Source organism: Lactuca virosa, chromosome 4 (assembly GCF_052849685.1).
Source record: "Lactuca virosa cultivar CGN04683 chromosome 4, Lactuca_virosa_CGN04683_v6, whole genome shotgun sequence".
Classification (NCBI taxonomy): Eukaryota; Viridiplantae; Streptophyta; class Magnoliopsida; order Asterales; family Asteraceae; genus Lactuca; species Lactuca virosa.
Window position 1 is genome coordinate 10,485,623 of NC_136429.1, and position 20,134 is coordinate 10,505,756.

General features: G+C 31.5%; 1 protein-coding gene across 6 annotated transcripts; it reads right to left on the bottom strand.

Annotated features, from left to right (window-relative positions):
* Positions 1-3,361: 3,361 nt before the first annotated feature.
* LOC145169311 (alpha-glucan water dikinase, chloroplastic-like) lies at positions 3,362-12,626 on the bottom strand. 6 transcript variants are annotated; one of them, XM_079087888.1, is made up of 32 exons: positions 12,517-12,626; positions 11,917-12,229; positions 11,441-11,485; positions 11,196-11,296; positions 11,019-11,097; positions 10,837-10,928; positions 10,591-10,744; positions 10,153-10,500; positions 9,948-10,055; positions 9,743-9,841; positions 9,500-9,640; positions 9,322-9,410; positions 9,087-9,221; positions 8,430-8,592; positions 8,074-8,349; positions 7,941-8,003; positions 7,794-7,856; positions 7,650-7,709; positions 7,417-7,569; positions 7,261-7,344; positions 6,990-7,166; positions 6,793-6,899; positions 6,491-6,704; positions 6,317-6,420; positions 5,756-5,888; positions 5,154-5,279; positions 4,930-5,040; positions 4,739-4,837; positions 4,424-4,597; positions 4,204-4,296; positions 4,022-4,137; positions 3,362-3,732 (listed from the first exon to the last, which is right to left on the bottom strand). In XM_079087888.1, exons 2-32 carry the CDS (start codon positions 12,196-12,198, stop codon positions 3,528-3,530), a joined length of 4,194 nt encoding a protein of 1,397 aa, XP_078944014.1. In that variant the 5' UTR covers positions 12,199-12,229; positions 12,517-12,626; the 3' UTR covers positions 3,362-3,527. The 6 variants fall into 6 exon arrangements, with proteins under 6 accessions (XP_078944014.1, XP_078944017.1, XP_078944016.1 ...); XM_079087891.1 differs by having other exon boundaries at positions 9,500-9,637; positions 11,441-11,482; positions 11,917-12,232; XM_079087890.1 differs by having other exon boundaries at positions 11,441-11,482; positions 11,917-12,232.
* Between the last annotated feature and the right edge of the window lie 7,508 nt (positions 12,627-20,134).

Consider the following 20,134-nt stretch of genomic DNA (forward strand, 5'->3'; position numbering starts at 1 on the left):
CCACCTCCAGCCGCGCCATCACCATCGTATCTTCACTAACCCTCCAGATACGCTTCGCCTCCATAATTTTGTGTCGTTTCGTTGTTCATGCTCATGATTCCAAATCTGATTTCCTTCAGATCTAGTTTAAAACCTTCAGGTATGATTTCCTTCGTGTTCTCCACGTCTAAAACCTCTGCAGATTTTTTGTTTATTTGGATTTTGTTCTCCGTTTTGAAGCATGTTCGTAACCGAAACTCTAGCTGCCACAAGATCTAAAGAAATCTAACAGAGCTCCGGCAAGATTGAGACTAGATCTGAGACCGCTGTCAACCGCCACCACTTCTGTTGCTTCGCCGCTCAATTAAACACTGTCAAATATCCTCCATCTATTTATCTCTGATCTCTGGTGAAACACATCAGGTATGCCAATATTTGTTTACTTTTTTTTTTCTTTTTGTTAAGTTGTGAATTTAATGTTCTAATATCTCATTTGTTGTTTACTTTTTTTAAATGTAGTTTTTTCTACTATTAAGTTGTTAATCCATGTTTATTTTGTTATTTTTTTATAATATTTGCGTCAAATTTTTATTCACATTTTATGTTTTATTGTTGTTAAGCTGTGAATTGAATTTAGAATGTGTGTTATTATGTTAGTGTTTTCTCAAAAAATATGAATTTTGATTTTTTTTTTTTTTTTAAGTTTTGAACTGTGATGTTTTAATATTTCAACTATTGTTTAGTTTTATTTTAGTTACTATGAATGTGTGAATTAATATGTTTTTATGTTATGAATACTATGAATGAAAGTTCTAAAATGATTATTAAACTGTGAATGAGAATTCTGAAATGCTTTATTAAACTGTGAATCTGTGTGGTGCACACAATATATCTGATGAAATGTTTCAACATAATCAGTTATGTGTTAAGATGTAAATATTGTGAACGAGAGACCTAAATTTGTTTTATTAAACTGTGAATTAAAGTTTTGAAATATAACTTTTAAGTTTAGAATATGGTCGTGAATGCATAATTTTTTGTATAAAACTTTGAACTTATCATATTAAGTTATGAATTTTGTGTATTAAATTGTGATTTGATTATATTAAGTTGTGAATTGACTGTAGTAAACTGTGAATTGATTTTAATAAGATGTGTAAATTGTTTATTAATTTTTTGTTTGCTTCTGAAATATGAGATGAAAGAAACATTATACACATATATGATTTAATCTAATTTTAGATAAAGCATATAAAATTTAAATTGTGATTATTTGTATAAATAAATTTTGAAAGAAACAATAGCATATAGATTTGAAGGTATACATGTAAGTTTTAAGTTTAGAATATGGTTGTGAATGTATAATTTTTGTGCATTAAACTGTGAATTTATTATATTAAGCTGTGAACTGAACTGTGAATTGACTGTATTAAGTTGTTAATTTTTAATGAACTTTGTGTACGTAAGAATGTATTAGTGTTTATAATTATTTTGCATTAAACTCTGAATAAATGAATTAACTAGTTTATTAAATTGTGAAATTAGTATTTAAGCTATCAACCATTGATTTTATATATAAATCTGTTTTGGAAGGAATGATGATTGCCACGTTGGCACGATGATTGGTGGTGAAGTGTGATAGTTGGTCGTGGTAGTGGTGGGGGAGTTTGAGTTTGATTTCTTTAAATATGTAAATTAGTGTATAATGAATTGTATTATGTTATGTTGTGAATTTGATGTATTAAACTAAAAATTAATTGTATTAAGTTGTATGTTTTATATAAATTTTATGTTAAAATATGAATGAATGTATGTATGAAAATATTAAACTGCGTATTAGTAATTATTATGTTTATTAAACTATAAATATTGTATTTTAAACTGTGAATATTTTTTATACACTATATATTTTTTAAAGAAATCTACAATTTAGAAAAAGAAAATTGATTTTTTCAAGACATAATTTTTTTTTACAAAATTTTTGTATATTTTGGTTGGAAAATAAAAAATATTACCAAAAAATTAGAGTTACAATGTTTGTTCTATTAAGCTATGAATACGACCAAAAAATGCTATTGAATTTACTGTTAGTCCGACGGTCGTCCAACGGTGGTCCGACGACTGTCAGATCGTGGTCCGACAACAAGTGACAAGTAATTTGTAAATTAGAGAGTGGAAAAGTTTGTTTAATACAATATAAATATTGAATTTGTTCAAAATGTCCTTAATGAAAACATTTTAAAATATAGTTCTTAGGGTTTTTAACATCTTTGGGTTCTCATTTGAACTCTCTCTCTCTCTCTCTCTCTCTATATATATATATATATATATATATATATATATATATATATATATATATATATATATATATATATTAAGTTTATTAACTGTAGAAAATTCAATTGAAAAGATTGAAAAGACATAGTATCTTGTTTTTCTAGAAAATGAATATCTTATTTTCTATTCAAATGTAAGGAATTGACATCATTTGAATAGAAAATATTAGGGACTGGTGGCTTTTGTTTGTAGTTAATACATTGCGCTTATCCAACATAGAAGAGAAGAGAAAGTTTTACAACTTTATAATTATATATTTTATTAATCAAAATTAGATAAATACTTACTATCGGTTTGGGATTGGATTCATGGATTTGGATCATTAATATTTAATAGGATACTAGACATTTATCGGTTAAAAGATGGGCTTTGGCCCTTGGGTCTATTAAGATCCAAAAATCATATTAAATTATTTGATTTTTAATATAAAAAATTTATTAATTCGTATAAGGTTGATTGGAATGAAGAACTGTTATTTAATTGTTAATGTAAAGAAATATTGATTTAGATAAGATTAAATGGAAGAATTATTATAAATATTTGTTGGAAACTGTCAAAATCATATTTATACCAATAGTAATAAAAGAATGAATGTCTGATTTACAAACCATTAAAACTCCTTTATATCCTTTCTTTTTTTTCGTTGAAACCTTACTGTAGATTCACCAGAAATTAAATTCTTGATTTCTTGTGCAGGAATTTTGTTGTAAATAGTTGTATCCAAAATTCATATGTCCGGGAACTATCTCATGAGTAGGGGCAAATTTTTGTCTTAGAACATTGCATCCCGCAAGCTTCTAACCGTGTTTGATATACGCACCTCTTTTTCAGGTAAAGTTGATTGTTTGTTTCTTGATTTACATTTTTATTACGTCTATAAATAGTATATAAAAGTATATAAAATATTGCTTTGTTAACATATGTTTTAACACTTTATTATACAAATAAAACAGAAAGGTTTGCATTTCCGTTCTCTAAGAGGCAAGGAGTAGTAACTAAAATCGTATTAGTCACGACCAAATCACAAGTGAACTTCTTAATGCCGTTATACTTAAGCCAAATGACCATTATTATATCAAATTCTTGTTACAACAAATTTAATCGCATTCCAAAACATTCCACGCTTCTAATTTAATCAGTTTTATGTGGTATGAATATATAAAATTGTCTTTACTTGTATGCTATGGTGCTATACACAAGGATCACATGATTCACATTTGTGGTCTTGTTTGGACAACATATATTTTTCCATTGCGCACTACACCTTCAATGTCTTGAGGACTTCCATATAACTTTTCAATGGCATCTCCCGCACGAGCAATACTTGAGAGTATTGACTTCCGGAAGTCAACATCAACAATCAATGGGTCACACGAATAATCAAGAATAACCTTGTCTTCTTCATCCATTGGCACACTGCAAAAAAAGAGTTGTAAATTAGTCTAGATACTAGACTATGAGCAATTAAGTTATATTTCAACTCCAAGGGAACGTAAGGGTGTGGATAACATTCCCTTCAAGACACATTTGAAAGGCGTGAGGGCAACAGATCCCATGAGAACTCTACAGTTAAACGTGTTTGTATGATAGCAGTGCCATGATGAGCGACTCGTGATGTTGTCGAAAGCTGTTATATATCTTGGTATGTGTGAGTCTGAGATGTTACAAATGGTATTAGAGATGAAGAATTGTGTTATAAATTTACCTATCATAAAGTCCTGCGCCAGCATAGCCTTCTAGATCTTCACCATTGGAGTCGGATCGAAAGATAATGGATCTCCTTATGAAAAGGCCAATGGGTTTGCTAGGGTGACCAAGTATCTGAAAATTTTGGCATGTTTTGTGAGAAATTTAAAAAATTATTGAAACATAGCTTTGTATGGTTACCTTGGGTGAGTCGAGATTGTCTTTCTTGGAAATGAAACTCAAAGCACGACCTGGGTAAGCTCCTACCAAAGTCTCTCCAAGTCCCTTTACAACCTGGGTTAGCTTGAAAGATTAGTCTATGTGATTGTAATAATTTGTCATAGTGAATTGAGGTCTATGGTTTTTTTCTGGTTTTGAAGTTCTCCACGTATATTCTTAGACAGGAGTAAGAGAAGAAAACCTCAGCGTATATCTCTGAAGAATCTCCAGAGGATGGATTTGTGGTATGAATGACAAACGCGTAATCAGCGTTTATTATTTCTTGGACAAGGACAGCCATGCATAGGAAATCATGATCTAGTTTGACTTTTTTTGTACTGAAGTAAGCTCTCTCATTCCATTTTGAACCCCAAACCTGAAAAAATTGTACAAAAAAGTCAACAAGTAATATATATATATATATATATATATATATATATATATATATATATATATATATATATATATATATATATATATATATATATATATTTGAAGTGAGGTAAGCTTTTCCAACCTTCTTTATAGCCATCCATGCTTGTTCCCATCTCTTTTCACCTTCATCACCAGGCCATGGCATTTCAGAATTTTTCATTTTATCTTTCAGTTCTTGTACCTGAACCAATGCTTGCCATCATCATTTTTTTTTTATAATTTAATACCACTGCCACTACTTTTTTTTTTTAAATTAAGAATAAGAAATATTACCAGCTGGGGTGGTGCAGCAAGATCCAAAACAGTTTTGCGTATCTCCCCAAGGACATCAGATTCTCCTGCTCCTAATTGTTTGCTTAAAATTTGTAGTTTTTCTGACACTCCCTGCTTAATTAGTATAATGTTACAAAAAGTAGTTTGCTATATATATATATATATATATATATATATATATATATATATATATATATATATATAAGTTAATGTATATGGATTACCTGATTTAAATCATCAGAAAGAACTTTCTCGAAAACTCCAAAAGGTAGTGCCACCGAGGTAGGAATGCCAACCCAAGATGGGACTTTCCCTTTGAGGTATGCAATATTAAGTGATTTAGCTCCAACCTTATAAATATTGTAAAATAATGAGTTAAAAAAAAAATCAAACTTCTTATATTTTGGTTTGGCAAAAGTACCTCGAGCCATTACATTATCAGTCTTCTACCTAAAAAGTCATTATAAAATTTTATTTTTGCATAAGCCATTGATATTGAACTTTTTTTTTACCATATAAGCCATTATTGACCTACAAAAACCAGTTACCACGTTTGATTTGCTTACATGAACACTTTTAATGAGTTGGCATCTGATGTGGACATTCATTTCTGTTGCCACATTAAATGCCACCTCATTAAATATTGTCCATGTAAGCAAATCAAATCCGGTAACTGGTTTTTGTAGGTCAATAATGACTTAATGAAAAGTAATAATAATGACCTATATGGAAAAAAAATTGTATTCATAATGGCTTTTTATGTAACAGGATGATAATGTAATGGTTTTTAAGTAAATGAATATATAAGTATTTATTTAAGCCTGACCATCTCACTGGTGAATTCGTCTGATGATATGGCATAACTACCATTAAACTGCTTTTTAACTAACTTTATAGTTGGTGATGAATCCACTTCTTCCAAGTTGTTTAATCGTGTCACATCCTCCTCTTTCACCTCACTACAATTATATATATACACAAGACAGTGAGTTCTTCATGTTACAAAACTTGATAACACATATTAGAGTGAATTAGAAATTCGGTCCCTGTGCTTTACTCAAAATCACAAGTTCAGTCCAAATTTTAAAACTGTCTCAATGCCAGTCCTTACATTTGCATTTCATTGCAGATAATATATGATCCTTGTGCTTTACTCAAAATCGCAAGTTCAGTCCAAATTTTAAAACTGTCTCAATGCCAGTCCTTACATTTGCATTTCATTGCGGATAATATATGATCCTTGTGCTTTACTCAAAATCGCAAGTTCAGTCCAAAGTATGAAGTCATTTTATTGCAACAAAATGCAAACTGTTGGACTGAGTTTGCAATTTTTGGTAAAGCACAGGGACCGAATTTGTAATTTACTCTTTTAATTACAATGAATGACCTGTAAGTAATATCTGCTGATGTAGGTTTTAGGCTCAATAATTTCCCTTCTTGTGCTCGAAGATCATTTAAAATATCGGTATCAAAACATGTTGCAAAGCAAACCTGCCAAGGACAATATGGTCATTTTTCAAAATCTGTTATGCTGGTTTGAGTGAATGAAATAGACTCGTACTTTACTGTTTCTTGCTCGAACAGAAACATGAGACAGGACATCTGGCATGTCGGGTGTGAGTACAGCAACTGTCCCATCTGGTATTTCCTCTTCTCCACTTACAGTTTTTGCAACTAAAATAGTTGGCTTTTCATAAGATTTGTTTTGAACAGAAAGTAATTCATCTACCACTACAATGTATCCAACTGCTTCAACTGGGCTGATAACCTGCCAGCTGTACGCATAATGAAGTTTAAAAAATTAACATAAAAAATATTGGGAAGTTGTATAATAAGTTAATAACTAATAAGAGTAAGACTAACCTCCCTAAATTAGCAACACTACGGAGAATAGGGTCGAGTCGATTCACGAGTGATGATAAAGAAGCAGCTGATCCTGAACGGATCATTTCTTCAGTGAAAATGCTGACCTGGAAATGGAATAATTTTAAGAACTAATGAAAAAAAGTAATTGAAATTTGAAAACATTGTGCAAAACATGATATTCATAAGTTTCATACAGCCCATTGGTCTAATCCAAGGAGTGCTCCGAGGTACTCAGCAGAAGGTTGAAAAAGTTGATGGTACAACTCTCCTTTGCTAGCAAGTGCAAGTCGAGTTCTATCAAGGACTGATTTTGCAAATAAAGCCCAATCATTGTCTCCATTTTTCAACATGGTTAGTGCTCGATCCCATCCCTTCAAAACAATAATGTAAGAAAAAAAAAAGATTTTTTTTAGCATCCTACTTTCATTTAAACAATAAGATAATATGAGCATAATCAGAGATTACCTTCCAGCAATAGATAAGATCTTCGTTGTTGTCTGATGAAAGTATGAGGTTCTCAAGAAGAAGAGTGACAAGATACATAATTTTCTGTGAAGTAATGAAAATTGTAAGGGAAAGTTTTCAAATAATAATGAACTGTTAGTTAATTAAATTAAATACCTCTGGTTTGGCGTTCTTTAACTCTTCATAGCTTCTTTCAATGGCTGTTCTTACAGTAGAATCAAGGGCAATGTCCATAAAAAGAAGATCCTTGAGACGATCATTTGATGTAGAAAGTAGCGGCTTAAGTTCTGCACGTGCTTCTAGCAGTCCCTAAATAAAATAAAAAACAAATATTTATGTCGTTTGTTATAAACACAAATTAAAGACGCAATAAGAAAAAATTGAAGTACCTCAAGAAGGGGTTCCACGTTCTTATCTTCGACATGCTCCAGGACAAATTGAAGTAATTCCTGTTTTACCCTTTTTTGAGTTGAACTTGAATAATGAACAATGAACAGAAGCTTTTTTGGAGTTGAAGAAAATATAAAACTTACCGGAAAACCAGATGGCAAGCCAGAAATCGGATTTATTTTCACGCCAACCATGAAGCCTTTTCCCTGAAAATAATAAATAAATGTTTTTAAGTCAAGCATTTTGTCAATAAAACAAGATAAAAATATGAATTCAAATTCAGACACTACCTCAGATCTATAGCCCATGCAGTTTGAAATTGCAGACTCAAGATCAGCACCAGAATGAACTGCCTGCATGAAAATGAAAGTGGGATTAGAGTCTTGTAAAAGATATAACAAAAAATAAAATTACAAGTTTAACCTTTAAGGTTCTCATGTAGTTTCCAAGATCACGTAAAAGGCCCTCCTTTTGGTCGCTTGTGAATTTTGGCTCATTGTGAATGGCTCGATCATAACTTAAAAGTCGTTCTTTTGTTATTCCATTTGAATTCAATGTGTTCCAGTATACACTAATGTCCATGTCACTTTTGATATAATCAATTAGTGCCTGACAGATGATTACGTCATCAGGGCTTGTGTTGTTATGCAACTTTTGATGCCATTCCTCCATCATTCCTCCCTTGCAGTTATTCTTTTTCTATATTTAGGCCAAAATATAAAAGAATATTAGATTTATGGAAAATTAATGAGAATGATTTATAAAAATTTTATGTATACCTGGACAACAAGGATTTCATCACGGATGCGTTGACCAACATCCCCTTCACCTCCACGTCCAACAGTTGACATGATCATACGAAGAAGTTCACTATATTGTGGATAACTTTTATAAACATTTTGAAGCAAGTCCACAAGCCGATCCTGAGCTTGGCTTATCTCACTGCACCAAATATAGCCATGAAAAAGGGCCCAAGGGGTATTTTGGAATTTCACCAAATTTGTAGCCCACAAGAGAAACGAGGATAAGTAAGAGGTCGTTGTTTCTTTTTTACTTAGTGGGCTTAATCTTTTAAGCAGTTAACCTGGAAAGCTATACATGACTTTCTTTTTTACTTAATCCGGACAGAATGACTTAATCGGTTAAGCCAAAAAACCTGGCTTAACCAAACTTTTACCTTATTTGTCCCTTTTTCTTCCCATCTCCTCTCATGTTAAATCCATGAATGTTGTTAAAGCTGATAAATATTGTAAAAACTGTTGGAATCTAAGGGTAAAATGGTCATTTAGTCTCATTCAGACGCCTAGGAAAGAAACAGACCTTATGTATACAGCAATTAATCCAGACAGACACCATTACCCATTCAGCCACTTTACCCATACAGGACATGATGAGAAAAAAAAAGCCCCTAAGCACTGTAAGAAGCTCATTTTTACCGTGGCTTTACGCAGTAGTTTTTATTCCAAATAAGTTGTCTTGTGGCCATAAACCGCATCCAAACAAGAATGCCTGCAAAGCCTAACTCATCAGCATCCTTGGCTTCTTCCATCAGACCTGCTGCAATATTGAATCTGAGAGGAGCAGGAAGAAGAAGAAGAAGAAAACATGATGATTGTTAGCAAAATTTCCTCATGTACATGTAAGTAAATATGAGAGATTTCAAGTGTAAACCTGTGCATAAAAGATTTTTCTGCCTCACTTTCCAGTGATGCTATTTTGTCCAACAAGTCCTTGGCTGTACCCTTCCCATCACCAGCATCCTTCATGAAAAAAAGTTAAAATTAATGAAAAATGGGGAACAAATAATAAATGTCATGATTCTTGATTTTAAGATAAGCTAAAGAGTAACCTTTATTGCTCTCATGGGCCCAGTGAAATCAACATAAAAGTCTGAATCACTATTCTTTACCCAATTTTCACCATGACGAAGAACAAATGGCATCCCCACAAAAGTACCTTCTTCAATTTCTAATCCTAACGTCTGTATCTGCTAGATAGTAATCAAATTATAAATAATAAATAGAGCATTCATTTTAATTTTTAACCCAAAGCTATCTAAAATAAAATCAGACAAATTTTCTTCTTGGCAAACCTTGTTACTGGGATCATCAACAGAGATTGTAGAAAATTGTGTTTCAGCAGCCTTTTCTAAAGAAATGGAACCTTCTGGTAACAAATTCACAGGTGGTTTCTGCAATATTGTATATAATAATCTATTAGTTGCTTAAATAGACAAGTGTATCACAATTTATCTAAACTTGTGTCCAAATTAATCAAAAAGAATTTTCAAAACTTGCCAGCCACTCCCCAGTTCTCTCTGACAATGCCCAGTGAAGAATGAGAGGCCCCTCCATGTCTGTTGCCAAATGAACTCTAGTCTTACCTGAACCTTTTGTTACAAGTACCTTAAAAAGTAAAAAAGTCTTTAGAACATGAAATGCAATAGCTGGCTTACCTGCATGGTAAAAAGTAAAAAGTACCAAAGAAACAAGAAAAACTTACCAGAAGCTCTTTATCATAAAGTCTATATGTCTTTTTGTTCAGGACATCAGTGTCACTTTGTTCTTCTATGTCTTTAGAGAAAAGTTGTAGTGCTGATAAAGTTTTTGGTTTTATGGTGTTTTTTTCCTCCATAGACTTCAGAGTTACTGGAGTTGGTTTCTTGAGAAGTTGTGTTATATCCCTCTTTTTACGGTTAATTCTTTCAGGAGTGAAGTAAAATTTTTTCCCCTGCTGCTTTTGAACTTTTTTTTGCACGTCTCCTTTGGTAGTTTTGTTCCTTATGTCAGCAACAGAACTACCCTTTTCTAGTTCCCTCTGCAACTCTTTTCTTGCTTCTTCAAATTCTTTCTGTTACAATAGCATCATGTCAGTTAAAAAAAAAAAAGTAGATATGCATATAGATATTAGAAAATCTGTAAGAAGTTATCAATAACTAGCCTTTTCTTGTTCAGGGGTATAGGTTTGTTTCCCATTTCTCTCCCATCTCAGATATGCTTGAATTTGTACAAGGTCTTCAGGAACTCCAACATCAGAAACTGGCTTCTCTCTCAAAGGCAACTTTACATAAAAGTTTTGACCATTATCTTTGTACCTACATGAGGGGGTGGGGGGGAAGAATGATGTTATAGTCAAATATGAACTTAAACACCAACAAACTTTGGAAAGATGATAACTTATGCTTACCATCTATTATGTCTTTCATCTACTATTAAAAACTGTATAGCTTCAATTGCAGGATCATCAATCTCTACTTTCAGAAAGGAATCAGAACCAGACTAGAAGAAAATAATGAGCAGATATTACTATTCATATGAACCAGAATAAGAGATCAGTGAACATGCAATTCATATTTAAAGGTAACCTACTTTCACAAAGGGGGTTCTAAGAGCCTCGTTGTTATACACTTTAGTCCCTTCAGGATGACGGCTGGGAAGTACCCACTCTCTTGAAAACCAACAAAACCTCAAGAACATTAGGGAAAAGGCATAGACAAATTCTAAAGAAAATAAAATCCAAAACTAAATTTATTATAAACAGCTTACTCTTTTCTATTCTGCATGCCACCCCAATGTAAATATAGATGATCAATGCTATTAGTAATCTGAATCTCTATTAGTGCAACAGAAGAAACTTTAACGTTGACCTGTAAAATTAAGAAGTAATGTTTTTTAGTATATGGAGTTCTAGGCAATCTCTATGATCTAATGACTTCATGAGAATTCAACAAGTACATTTTCCAAGCATTTAGGGAGCTACAGATAAGTTTCATATCCTAATCGGTAGATACCTGCATCTCAATATTTCCTTCCAGTATGAACTTCCCTCCCAGCTGCTACAAGAAAAATAAAATTCCATCAAACCAGTGCATCTCAATGAGTATTTTCATGTCTTTGGCTAAATATTTCTAGAAAATAGTACTTGTGTGTATAGTTTAAGTTGTATATTTCTAGGAACCTTTCCGGCTACAGCAGTAAAGTCAACCTACAACTAGATAAAAATGTCTTCATATATACATCCAAGAATCTACTCTTAGTATATACATAAACCAGAAGACACGAATTCTATTTCTGTTTTTAGTTACTTTAAATGACAGATAACCATGCATTAAATTACTACATGATTTTCAAAAAATGCGCTAAAATTCCACTGTTAGTACCTATAAAATGTTCGTGTGTCGGTACTAGCAGAATTCTCAAGCTGTCTAACTAAGGAAGCGTAAATTCTTACACTATGAACACAAATACTTTAGTTATATGGTATTACCTGAGAAGCTGGATCGGTGGCTAAAACAGCTTGAGGAAGATCAGAAATTACACGATTTATGGGTAACGTCAATTTCCGCACAGTCACTCTCTGACCACGGAAATCGCTAGATAATAAAGAGGGCGAAGATGACGATAAGGACAAAGAAGAAGAAAACCTCCGTATCTGAGAATTCGCTTGAGCTTGAAGTACGGTATTTCCACCAATGCCATTAGAATTTGTTTTGATTTGATGCTCCAAAACAGTTGGCCGAAGCAAACCGTGCCCTACCGAACTGCTCATATCCTTTTTCCTTCAACTAATTCAGTATCACCTTCTAACAATTTATCGTTACATAACAAGAATCAGTGCTACTACAATTATCTGTCTATACATATACAGCGGTGATAGACATATAGTTTGCACAGAATTACGCAAACACTATGAATTCACGCATACTTATACAGTAACGAATCATAGAGATAGCCGTAATTAACGTGAAATCGTGAAAACAAACAGAGATACGAAGAAATTGCATTTGAATTTTGATGAACTTTCTTTGAGATTATCAAATGAAGCGATGAATTGCGTTTAGGATTGATAAAAGGGTTGAAATCTTACCTTTGATCAGGATTCTAGAGATATGCAATGCGCATGTGAATATCTCCAGAGAGTTGAGCGGAGTAGGATTGGTTGAGTGTGGTTGGAAGGAGCTTCGGGATTTGAAAAAGTTGAAATGGAGAAGGTGTATCGATTTTTTTCAAATCCAACCCTCTTGTTTTAATAAGTAACAAAAAGTCCCTACTATGTGTAATGGTCATGACCATGAAATTCATCATGCTTGAGTGAGTATAATTTTTAACTAGCCAAGCACAATCAGGTAAAATAATAAAAGATATGAAAACTAAGATGTGCTTCAATCCCCGAAGATTACTAATAAGTAAGGTAAGTATAATGTCGAAGAAATTCAAAATAGTTATTGGAACTGTTGTTTGGTTAACAACTTAACCTTGAAGTAAGATGCGTTAGTTTTGTGATCAACATAAAAGGGTTAAAATCAAAGAATAGCAACATATTTTTCTATATGTCTCACATAGGTTATCAATTGTGTATTAAATCGGTGTACTTACAAAGAGTTCCACTCAAACTATGCAATGACTTTTGACAAATTTAGTGAATAAACTTTGTTGGCATGCATGACATATATATGATATGTATTTGATAAATCATTAATGGGTTGTTTGATAGTCTATAACCAAATTAAATCTTATTAAATCAAGGCTTGATTGAGTTATGGTACCAAATAGTCTGAATGTAACCGAATTAGACCCAACTTCTTACCGGTCTCAGTAAAATGCATAACAAACAACCCTTAAAGTGTTAAAGACAAAAAATAATATCATATATTTCCATTTGTCCCCATTAGGTGACCTAAATTTCTTGCAGGTACTATGGGATTGCACTTAAATATATTTCACTTAGATCACTTGTTACATTGACTGACGGTAGGTTTTGCGTATATGACATTAATGTGACATGTATTTAACACATCATTAGATAACACATCATCATCTTCTGCATCCATCCAAATATTCAAGCTTTGGATTTAAATCATTCACAAATTCACTAGTTTTAATAAATGTTTATATGAAAATTATTTGTATGTTAGTTTTATGTAAGGTTATATTGATTTTGCTTATGAATAGCTTGAAAACAACCTCATTTGAAGTTGTGTGAATGTATGTTGACATCACTATATTGATGGTAGCATCTAACTACTATCCTTAACTACAAGAACATCATCACCATCATGATCCTATTCAAACCACTTTCCTGCTTCGAAGCAATTACAATTGCTTACATCAAATCTCGACAATACTTTGTATTGATTCAAAAAAAACGTCCTCATTTAGCACTAGTCTTGCACTTTATTGATCACATATCTTCCACCTATATTACATAACATATATTTTAAATTTCTTCTCTCTTCACTTTAGTTTTATTTGGTCTTCATGTTGCCATTCCCGTCACAAAGTTTGGAGATTTGATCTATTTCTCTCTTTTTATTTGGATAAAGCATATATAGAGTGAGAAAATGTTTTAGATTGAAACCATTAGAGTTGGAATCTTTAAGTGTTGTTTCTCCACATTTGTAAGGTGTTGTTTGTTTTTTCTGAGGCAAAATGTATGCAGTCTGCGGACCACATTTGTAGACCTCTGCAGCAGAAGAGGTGGACCAAACGTCTGCAGTCTGGAAAAAAAAGACTGTTTGTTTTTTTAACATATGCAGACTACTAAAATAAATTAAAATCTGAATAAACTGATTTTTTTTAAACTACAAAGTGATTTTTTAATGTATTTATGACTTTGTTATAAATAATTAACAAATCTAAATCAACTTTTATGTATTATTGTACAAAAAGTGAAAATAAAAATGATACAAATTAGCGTATATATTTGATAAAAACCAACAATTTTGGTCGTAAAGTTATGCCTAAACATAACTCCTTCCAGGTTTTGTTATTAATATTGTCCACCCTTTTGTTGTTTAAACTTTAAAATACTATTCATACAATATTGGCAATCGTTATAGTATGCCTACGTCTTGGACTTTTCCACATTACTTCGATTATTTCTTTCTTTGTCAGCATCATTAAGAGTTAAGCCTCCTCACATACTCTTTTTAGTTACATTCGCAGCTCTTGTGCAAAACAAAATAATAATAATAAGTGTGAGTCAGAGTCTTATGGTAATTTGATTATCAATAAAGTGAACAAGTCAAACTCCAAGGGTGGTAAGTGAAATTTAGTGAAAGAAATAAACATATTATGTCATTGTAGCAAAAGTTAAAATGGCATATTTGTGAATAAAGGGCAGTATACGTGTTGATCACGATGTTTAGGTAAACGAGCTTTTATCACGTGAGAAATGCACAGAATTCACGAAGAAATAGCATGGGGCCTGTGATTGCCACTCGCACTGATATTTTGAATGTAGAGTTGTGGCAAAGAAACGGCCTTCTACGTGGAGTCTTGCACTACATCGCTAGCCTCAAATAATATCACTATATATTTCGTCCACGACAAAAACAATTAGATAATTATATGCTTCTAGATCTTACATAAATCAGTTTTGGATTGGTTTTGAAACTGTCTGGTCTTTTCTTTGTACGGTTTTGAACAGTCTTAAGGTTTTTTTTTTTTTTCGGTCTAATCTTACATCTTAGGCTAGACTAGTTCGGTCATGTACGTCTTTGCTTTTTTAGAATTTTAGTTTGATTCTGGATTTTTTTTTTCAGTTTGGAAAAGTTTCTTTGCTAAATAAAATTACTTAGGCTGTTATTATATTTTTGAAGAAAAGGATCACAAATATGTCATTAGTATTGGTAAAGGTAAAAACAAATAAAAAGAAAATTTATTTATGGAAAAAACAAACTTACAAATTTAAGAGCTGGCTTTAATTTTGATTTATTTAAAAAAATCCATAGATTGCCGATATTAAAAAAAAAAAAACAAATAGATATTTATAGGTAGTTGAGAATAAGAAAATGAATGCAAATGCAAAGAAAGAGGGGGTCTGATCCTATTAGGAGAAAAAAATAGAAGGAAAAGAAGAGCTTGTAAATAAGAGTGACAAATTGTATTGTCGAAGCATATCACGTTTGGTGACAGGTTTAGTCCGGTTAAAGATTTGGTCAATTTTCATATATCTTTTATTGTTCAAATCGGATTTTAAGACCAACTTAATAAAGTTTTTTTAAGATCGGGACATGGGGTTAGTAAAGTTTTTTCAACACCGGTTCGAGACTGATACTACTCTGACCTAGAGCGATTCGAGACTGCTTCAATATCGTCGATAAAATTAGGGACCTATTTCGGACTGACGGTCTGGACTACTTTAGAACTCCTCAGCCTTAGATGTATTAATTCTGCAACTTTTTCAAAGATTGTTTTTATTTATTTATTTATGTCTATAAGTTCTCTTTAAATATCTTTTTTAAATATATGTTATTGTTATAACATCTATAATTATTAACCACAATTAGAGTTTGTTTTTATGTAAAACCAAGAAAGAAACATATCTTTGAAAAAAATCAATACAAAATTTTTTTTGAAAGTTTTTTAAATAATTAAACATATGTTGGTCTATTTTGTATAAATCGTTATTGAATGATTTGGCATATCATTGGCATACCATCCTCCGATAGAATATAAAAAAACGAAATTTATGTTCGTTGCATATGTGTTCTTATCTATTAATCGAATTTATATTTGTTACATATGCGCAATATAGAGGATAATTTTATGGTAAACGAAAGATATTTTTAATTCAGGTGCATTAATAGTTCATGATTTTATGAAACTAGATTTCACTTCAAAGTGAATAAACATACATTATGAACAAAAAATAAATACGTTGATTATATTTGAGTTTGAGTATGTTGGTGGTTTTTGGGGATGGATTTTCCCCCTTTTTTTTAAAAAAAAAAAACAACATAGATAAAAAAAGTTATGATATGTTGATTTTGGTATTGACTTAGAAGTTGATAAAACCAAGAAATTCTTATCATCTAGTTTTGAAATGAAAAAACCTGGGAAGGCAAATGTGATTCTTGGTATAAGAATCAAACAAAGAAATAATGGGATTTCAATTTATCAATCTCATTACATTAAGAAGATATTGAAAAAGTTTAGCTCTGAGAATTGTTCTCATGTTAGCACTTCTATAGATCTTAATATTAAGTTTCTACTTAATAAATGATCTCCAATGTCTCAACTTGAATACTTAGACTTATCCCATTAGCAACCAAATCTTTGGTTCGTTACCACATTTGAATTAGAAAAATGAAATATTCATTTAAAACTCACGACTAGGTTGCTCCACCAAACCTTAGTTGCCCTTTTTTTGTTTTTTTTCTTTTATTTGTTTGTTATAACTCTTTTGCACCATAAACATTATTTTGTAATTAATTTAATTTTATATTTATTAAAAAAAATACACTAAAATACATAAAATAATTTTGTCTATAAATAAAGACCAATATTGACATATTTTAAGATTTTTTTAAAGAATTTTTTATATTGTCTATATAATCTTAAAAATATTAAAAACAATTGGGTTATAAATTGGAAAAAATATAATATATATAGTTTGTGTAATACAATAAAATTAAAAATATAAATAATATAAAAGTTTAGTTTGGGTTTTGGTTGCTAATGGGTGTGAAAAGTTGGGTTTAGTTGGATTGTGTAATTAGAAGAGAGAGAAATTATTTTTTAATTAATAGTTGGTTGGTTTTGGTTGTGAGTGAGAATAGTCTCAGGGGTTATTGGTTGTCTAATGTATATTAGCACTAGGCCTGATATAGCTTATGTTGTGGGAAGGCTTAGTAAGTATACTAGTAATCCTAGTTCACATCATTGTCAAACTGTAAGTAGGGTATTTAAGTATCTGAATGGGATCATGGATTATGGTTTAACTTATAGTGGATATCCTTCTATTTTGGAAGGTTATTCAGATGTCAACTAGATTAACAACTTAGAGGATCACTCCTTTACTAGTGGTTGGGTGTTTCTTCTTGGATGAGGTGTCATTTCTTAGGTATCCAAGAAATAGACTTGTATTAGTAACTTAACCATGAAGTCTAAGTTTGTAGCATTGTCTGTTGTTTGTAAAGAAGTTGAGTGGCTAAAGAATTTTATTTATGAAATTCCATTATAGCCCAAACCGCTATCTAACATTTCCTATCAGATGTGATAGTACTGCCACATTGGGTAAGGCTTATAGTTAAGTGTACAATAGTATGTCTAGACATTTAGGTGTTAGACATAACATGATTCATGAGATCATCATGACTGGTGGGATATATGTAGAGTTTGTAAGAACTCATTTGAATTTGGTTGATCATTTAATGAAATGGTTAACAAGAGATCTTGTGTAAAAGGCGGCTGTAGGGATGGGTTTAATGTCCACCTAGAATCTTTTATATTGAGATACCCAATCCCCATCTAATGTAATATTAGATGTTGAATTCAATGTGGAAAGCTTGATATTTGAAGATTGGAACACATTATTATCATCATCCCAAGGTATGTATTCAGTACTGCAAGTTAAGGAGGTTGAAATTTTATTTTTAATCATTCTTTGTAAAGTTGCATTTACAGGTGCAAGAACAAAAGAACTATCTATATAAGCATGACGTTTAGTTGCTTCAAGAAGTTGAGACTTGGCTTTGATATGCTTATTGAAGGATGGGACACAAGCTAGTAAAATATAGTGTCAAGTTAGAACTTATGAGAATGTAAATTGCTGTGTCTATTATCTTCATGTATTCACTTTGAATAGAAAAGGTTCAATCCTTAGTGACACCATGATATTCAAATATTTGGAATGAATAATATACTAATATGAAATTCAATCGACACAACATTTCATTTATGCACCAATGTGTTGTTGTTATACTTTCTTTTAAAGTTAATCAAGATTACACTTAAATGAGGGAGGTTTGTTGGTGAATTGTTTCACTAATTGTATTTAAATGTAATGGATTGCCTTGTTGACCAAAATCAATCTTGATGAATATTAAACAAGTAAGGAATGTGTAAAGTACACACTTGTTTAAGTTTATTCAAGATTCAAAGTAGACTGTCATTTAGGGGCGAAACCCTTGAACGAACGGGAATCCGGGGGCAGTGCCCCTGAGAGCGGGGTCCAATATGAAGCAACCTCTGGTGGGGTCCAAGGAGCAAAGCCCCAGGCTGGTGTCGACAAATTTTTTTTATTTGGGTTATATTACTATGTTAAATATGCATCAGAAATCTGAATTCTTGAAAATAAACCTAATTTTTTACTTTGTTTTGACCCTTATAAGAAAACCCGATTTTGTAACAGTTTTTGAATGTTACAAACTGCCTTGTAGCAGTTGGACAATTTTATGACATAAACTGTTTGTGACAGTTTTCAGACAGAGATTTAGATAAATTGCTTTGGTCATAGCTTATTGGTACACGAAATTCATAACATTTTTCTTCTCTGTTCTAGTTTCTCTTCTGAGTCTTATCCAATTAAAGATTCGGATGTACCACTCACATACTTCAATTTGAAAGTAATAATCACGATTTTCAGAATTCCAAGTGTTGTTCATTCCCGTTTTCTAACACGAAACATGGGCTAACCCCTAGTCATATATAAAATAAGTTAATTTAAAATTTTTTACCAAACAATGACATAAATAAATTATATAAATTCTTTTTTCTTTTTGTCGTGATCCCTTTTTATTTCTTATTTGGTGATTGATTTTGCTAAAGTTTATCCTCTTCTCTTTTTGTTATTACAAGTTTTTTTTTTCCTTTTTTTTTCTAACGATATGTAGATGAAATCTACAATTGGACACATCACACATTAATCAGGATGACATTTACCCATTTTCTCGATTTTTGCATTTTTGAAAATCTAAGGATCCTTTATCACTTTGTTCATTCATTGACTTTCAAGCTGAAAATTCAAAGGCACGATTTACCTTATTTAGCGTAAGAAAGAATCACATTTTGTTTGAAGAATCATATGTGGACATGATGGTAGAACTAGTTGTTGATGTTAGGTCGCAATTGGTAGTTGGTGTTTTTATTTGGACAAAACAGTTTGATAAAAATAATTGTAGTTTTTAAAGATGTAAAATTAGTTAAAAACCAAAAACTAAAAGTTCTGGTAAGCAATTTGAAATAGTTTTTAAATTCTAAGCTTTTTATTTAAAATAAAAGCTAAATGTCGTAAAACCGAACAGTTTTTTTTGGCGAGCTTTTTCTTAAAAGCTAAAGGCTAAAAACTCATAAAATCAATTTGTGGATCGCCCCCATAATCTGAAGTCTTTGCTACAAAATATTAAAACAATATCATTCTATATATTGACGATAAAAATATTGATCAACACTCCAGCTTACAAAGTCTTCCTCAACTTATCAAAAGCTTACGCACGACGCTAACTTATATAACTATGTACTAGTAATAAAAGTATGAGATATGCTTTATTTATTGTTTTAGTATTTATTTAAATTATTAAAATATATACCAATTGAATAGTTTATATATCTTTATTTAGTTGGAATATTCATTTCAACGTTCAAGTATCCGTGTGGCACGCAAGAATCTTTTTTATGTGCTGGTTTCCAAATGACCAAATTAACCTTTAAATAGTCAACCCTTTAACCTTTAACCTTCAAATGTGAACTAGCTACTTCTT

Bases quoted from the DNA above. Each gene is read 5' to 3' on its own strand.
- LOC145169311 (XM_079087888.1), bottom strand. From the start codon at position 12,198: ATGAGCAGTTCGGTAGGGCACGGTTTGCTTCGGCCAACTGTTTTGGAG. The intron at 8,593-9,086 runs GTAAAAATGAGC...TATTTGGTGCAG, and splicing joins AACTACTGCGTAAAGCCACG to TGAGATAAGCCAAGCTCAGG. The intron at 7,345-7,416 runs GTATTTAATTTA...ATTACTTCACAG, and splicing joins TAAAGAACGCCAAACCAGAG to AAAATTATGTATCTTGTCAC.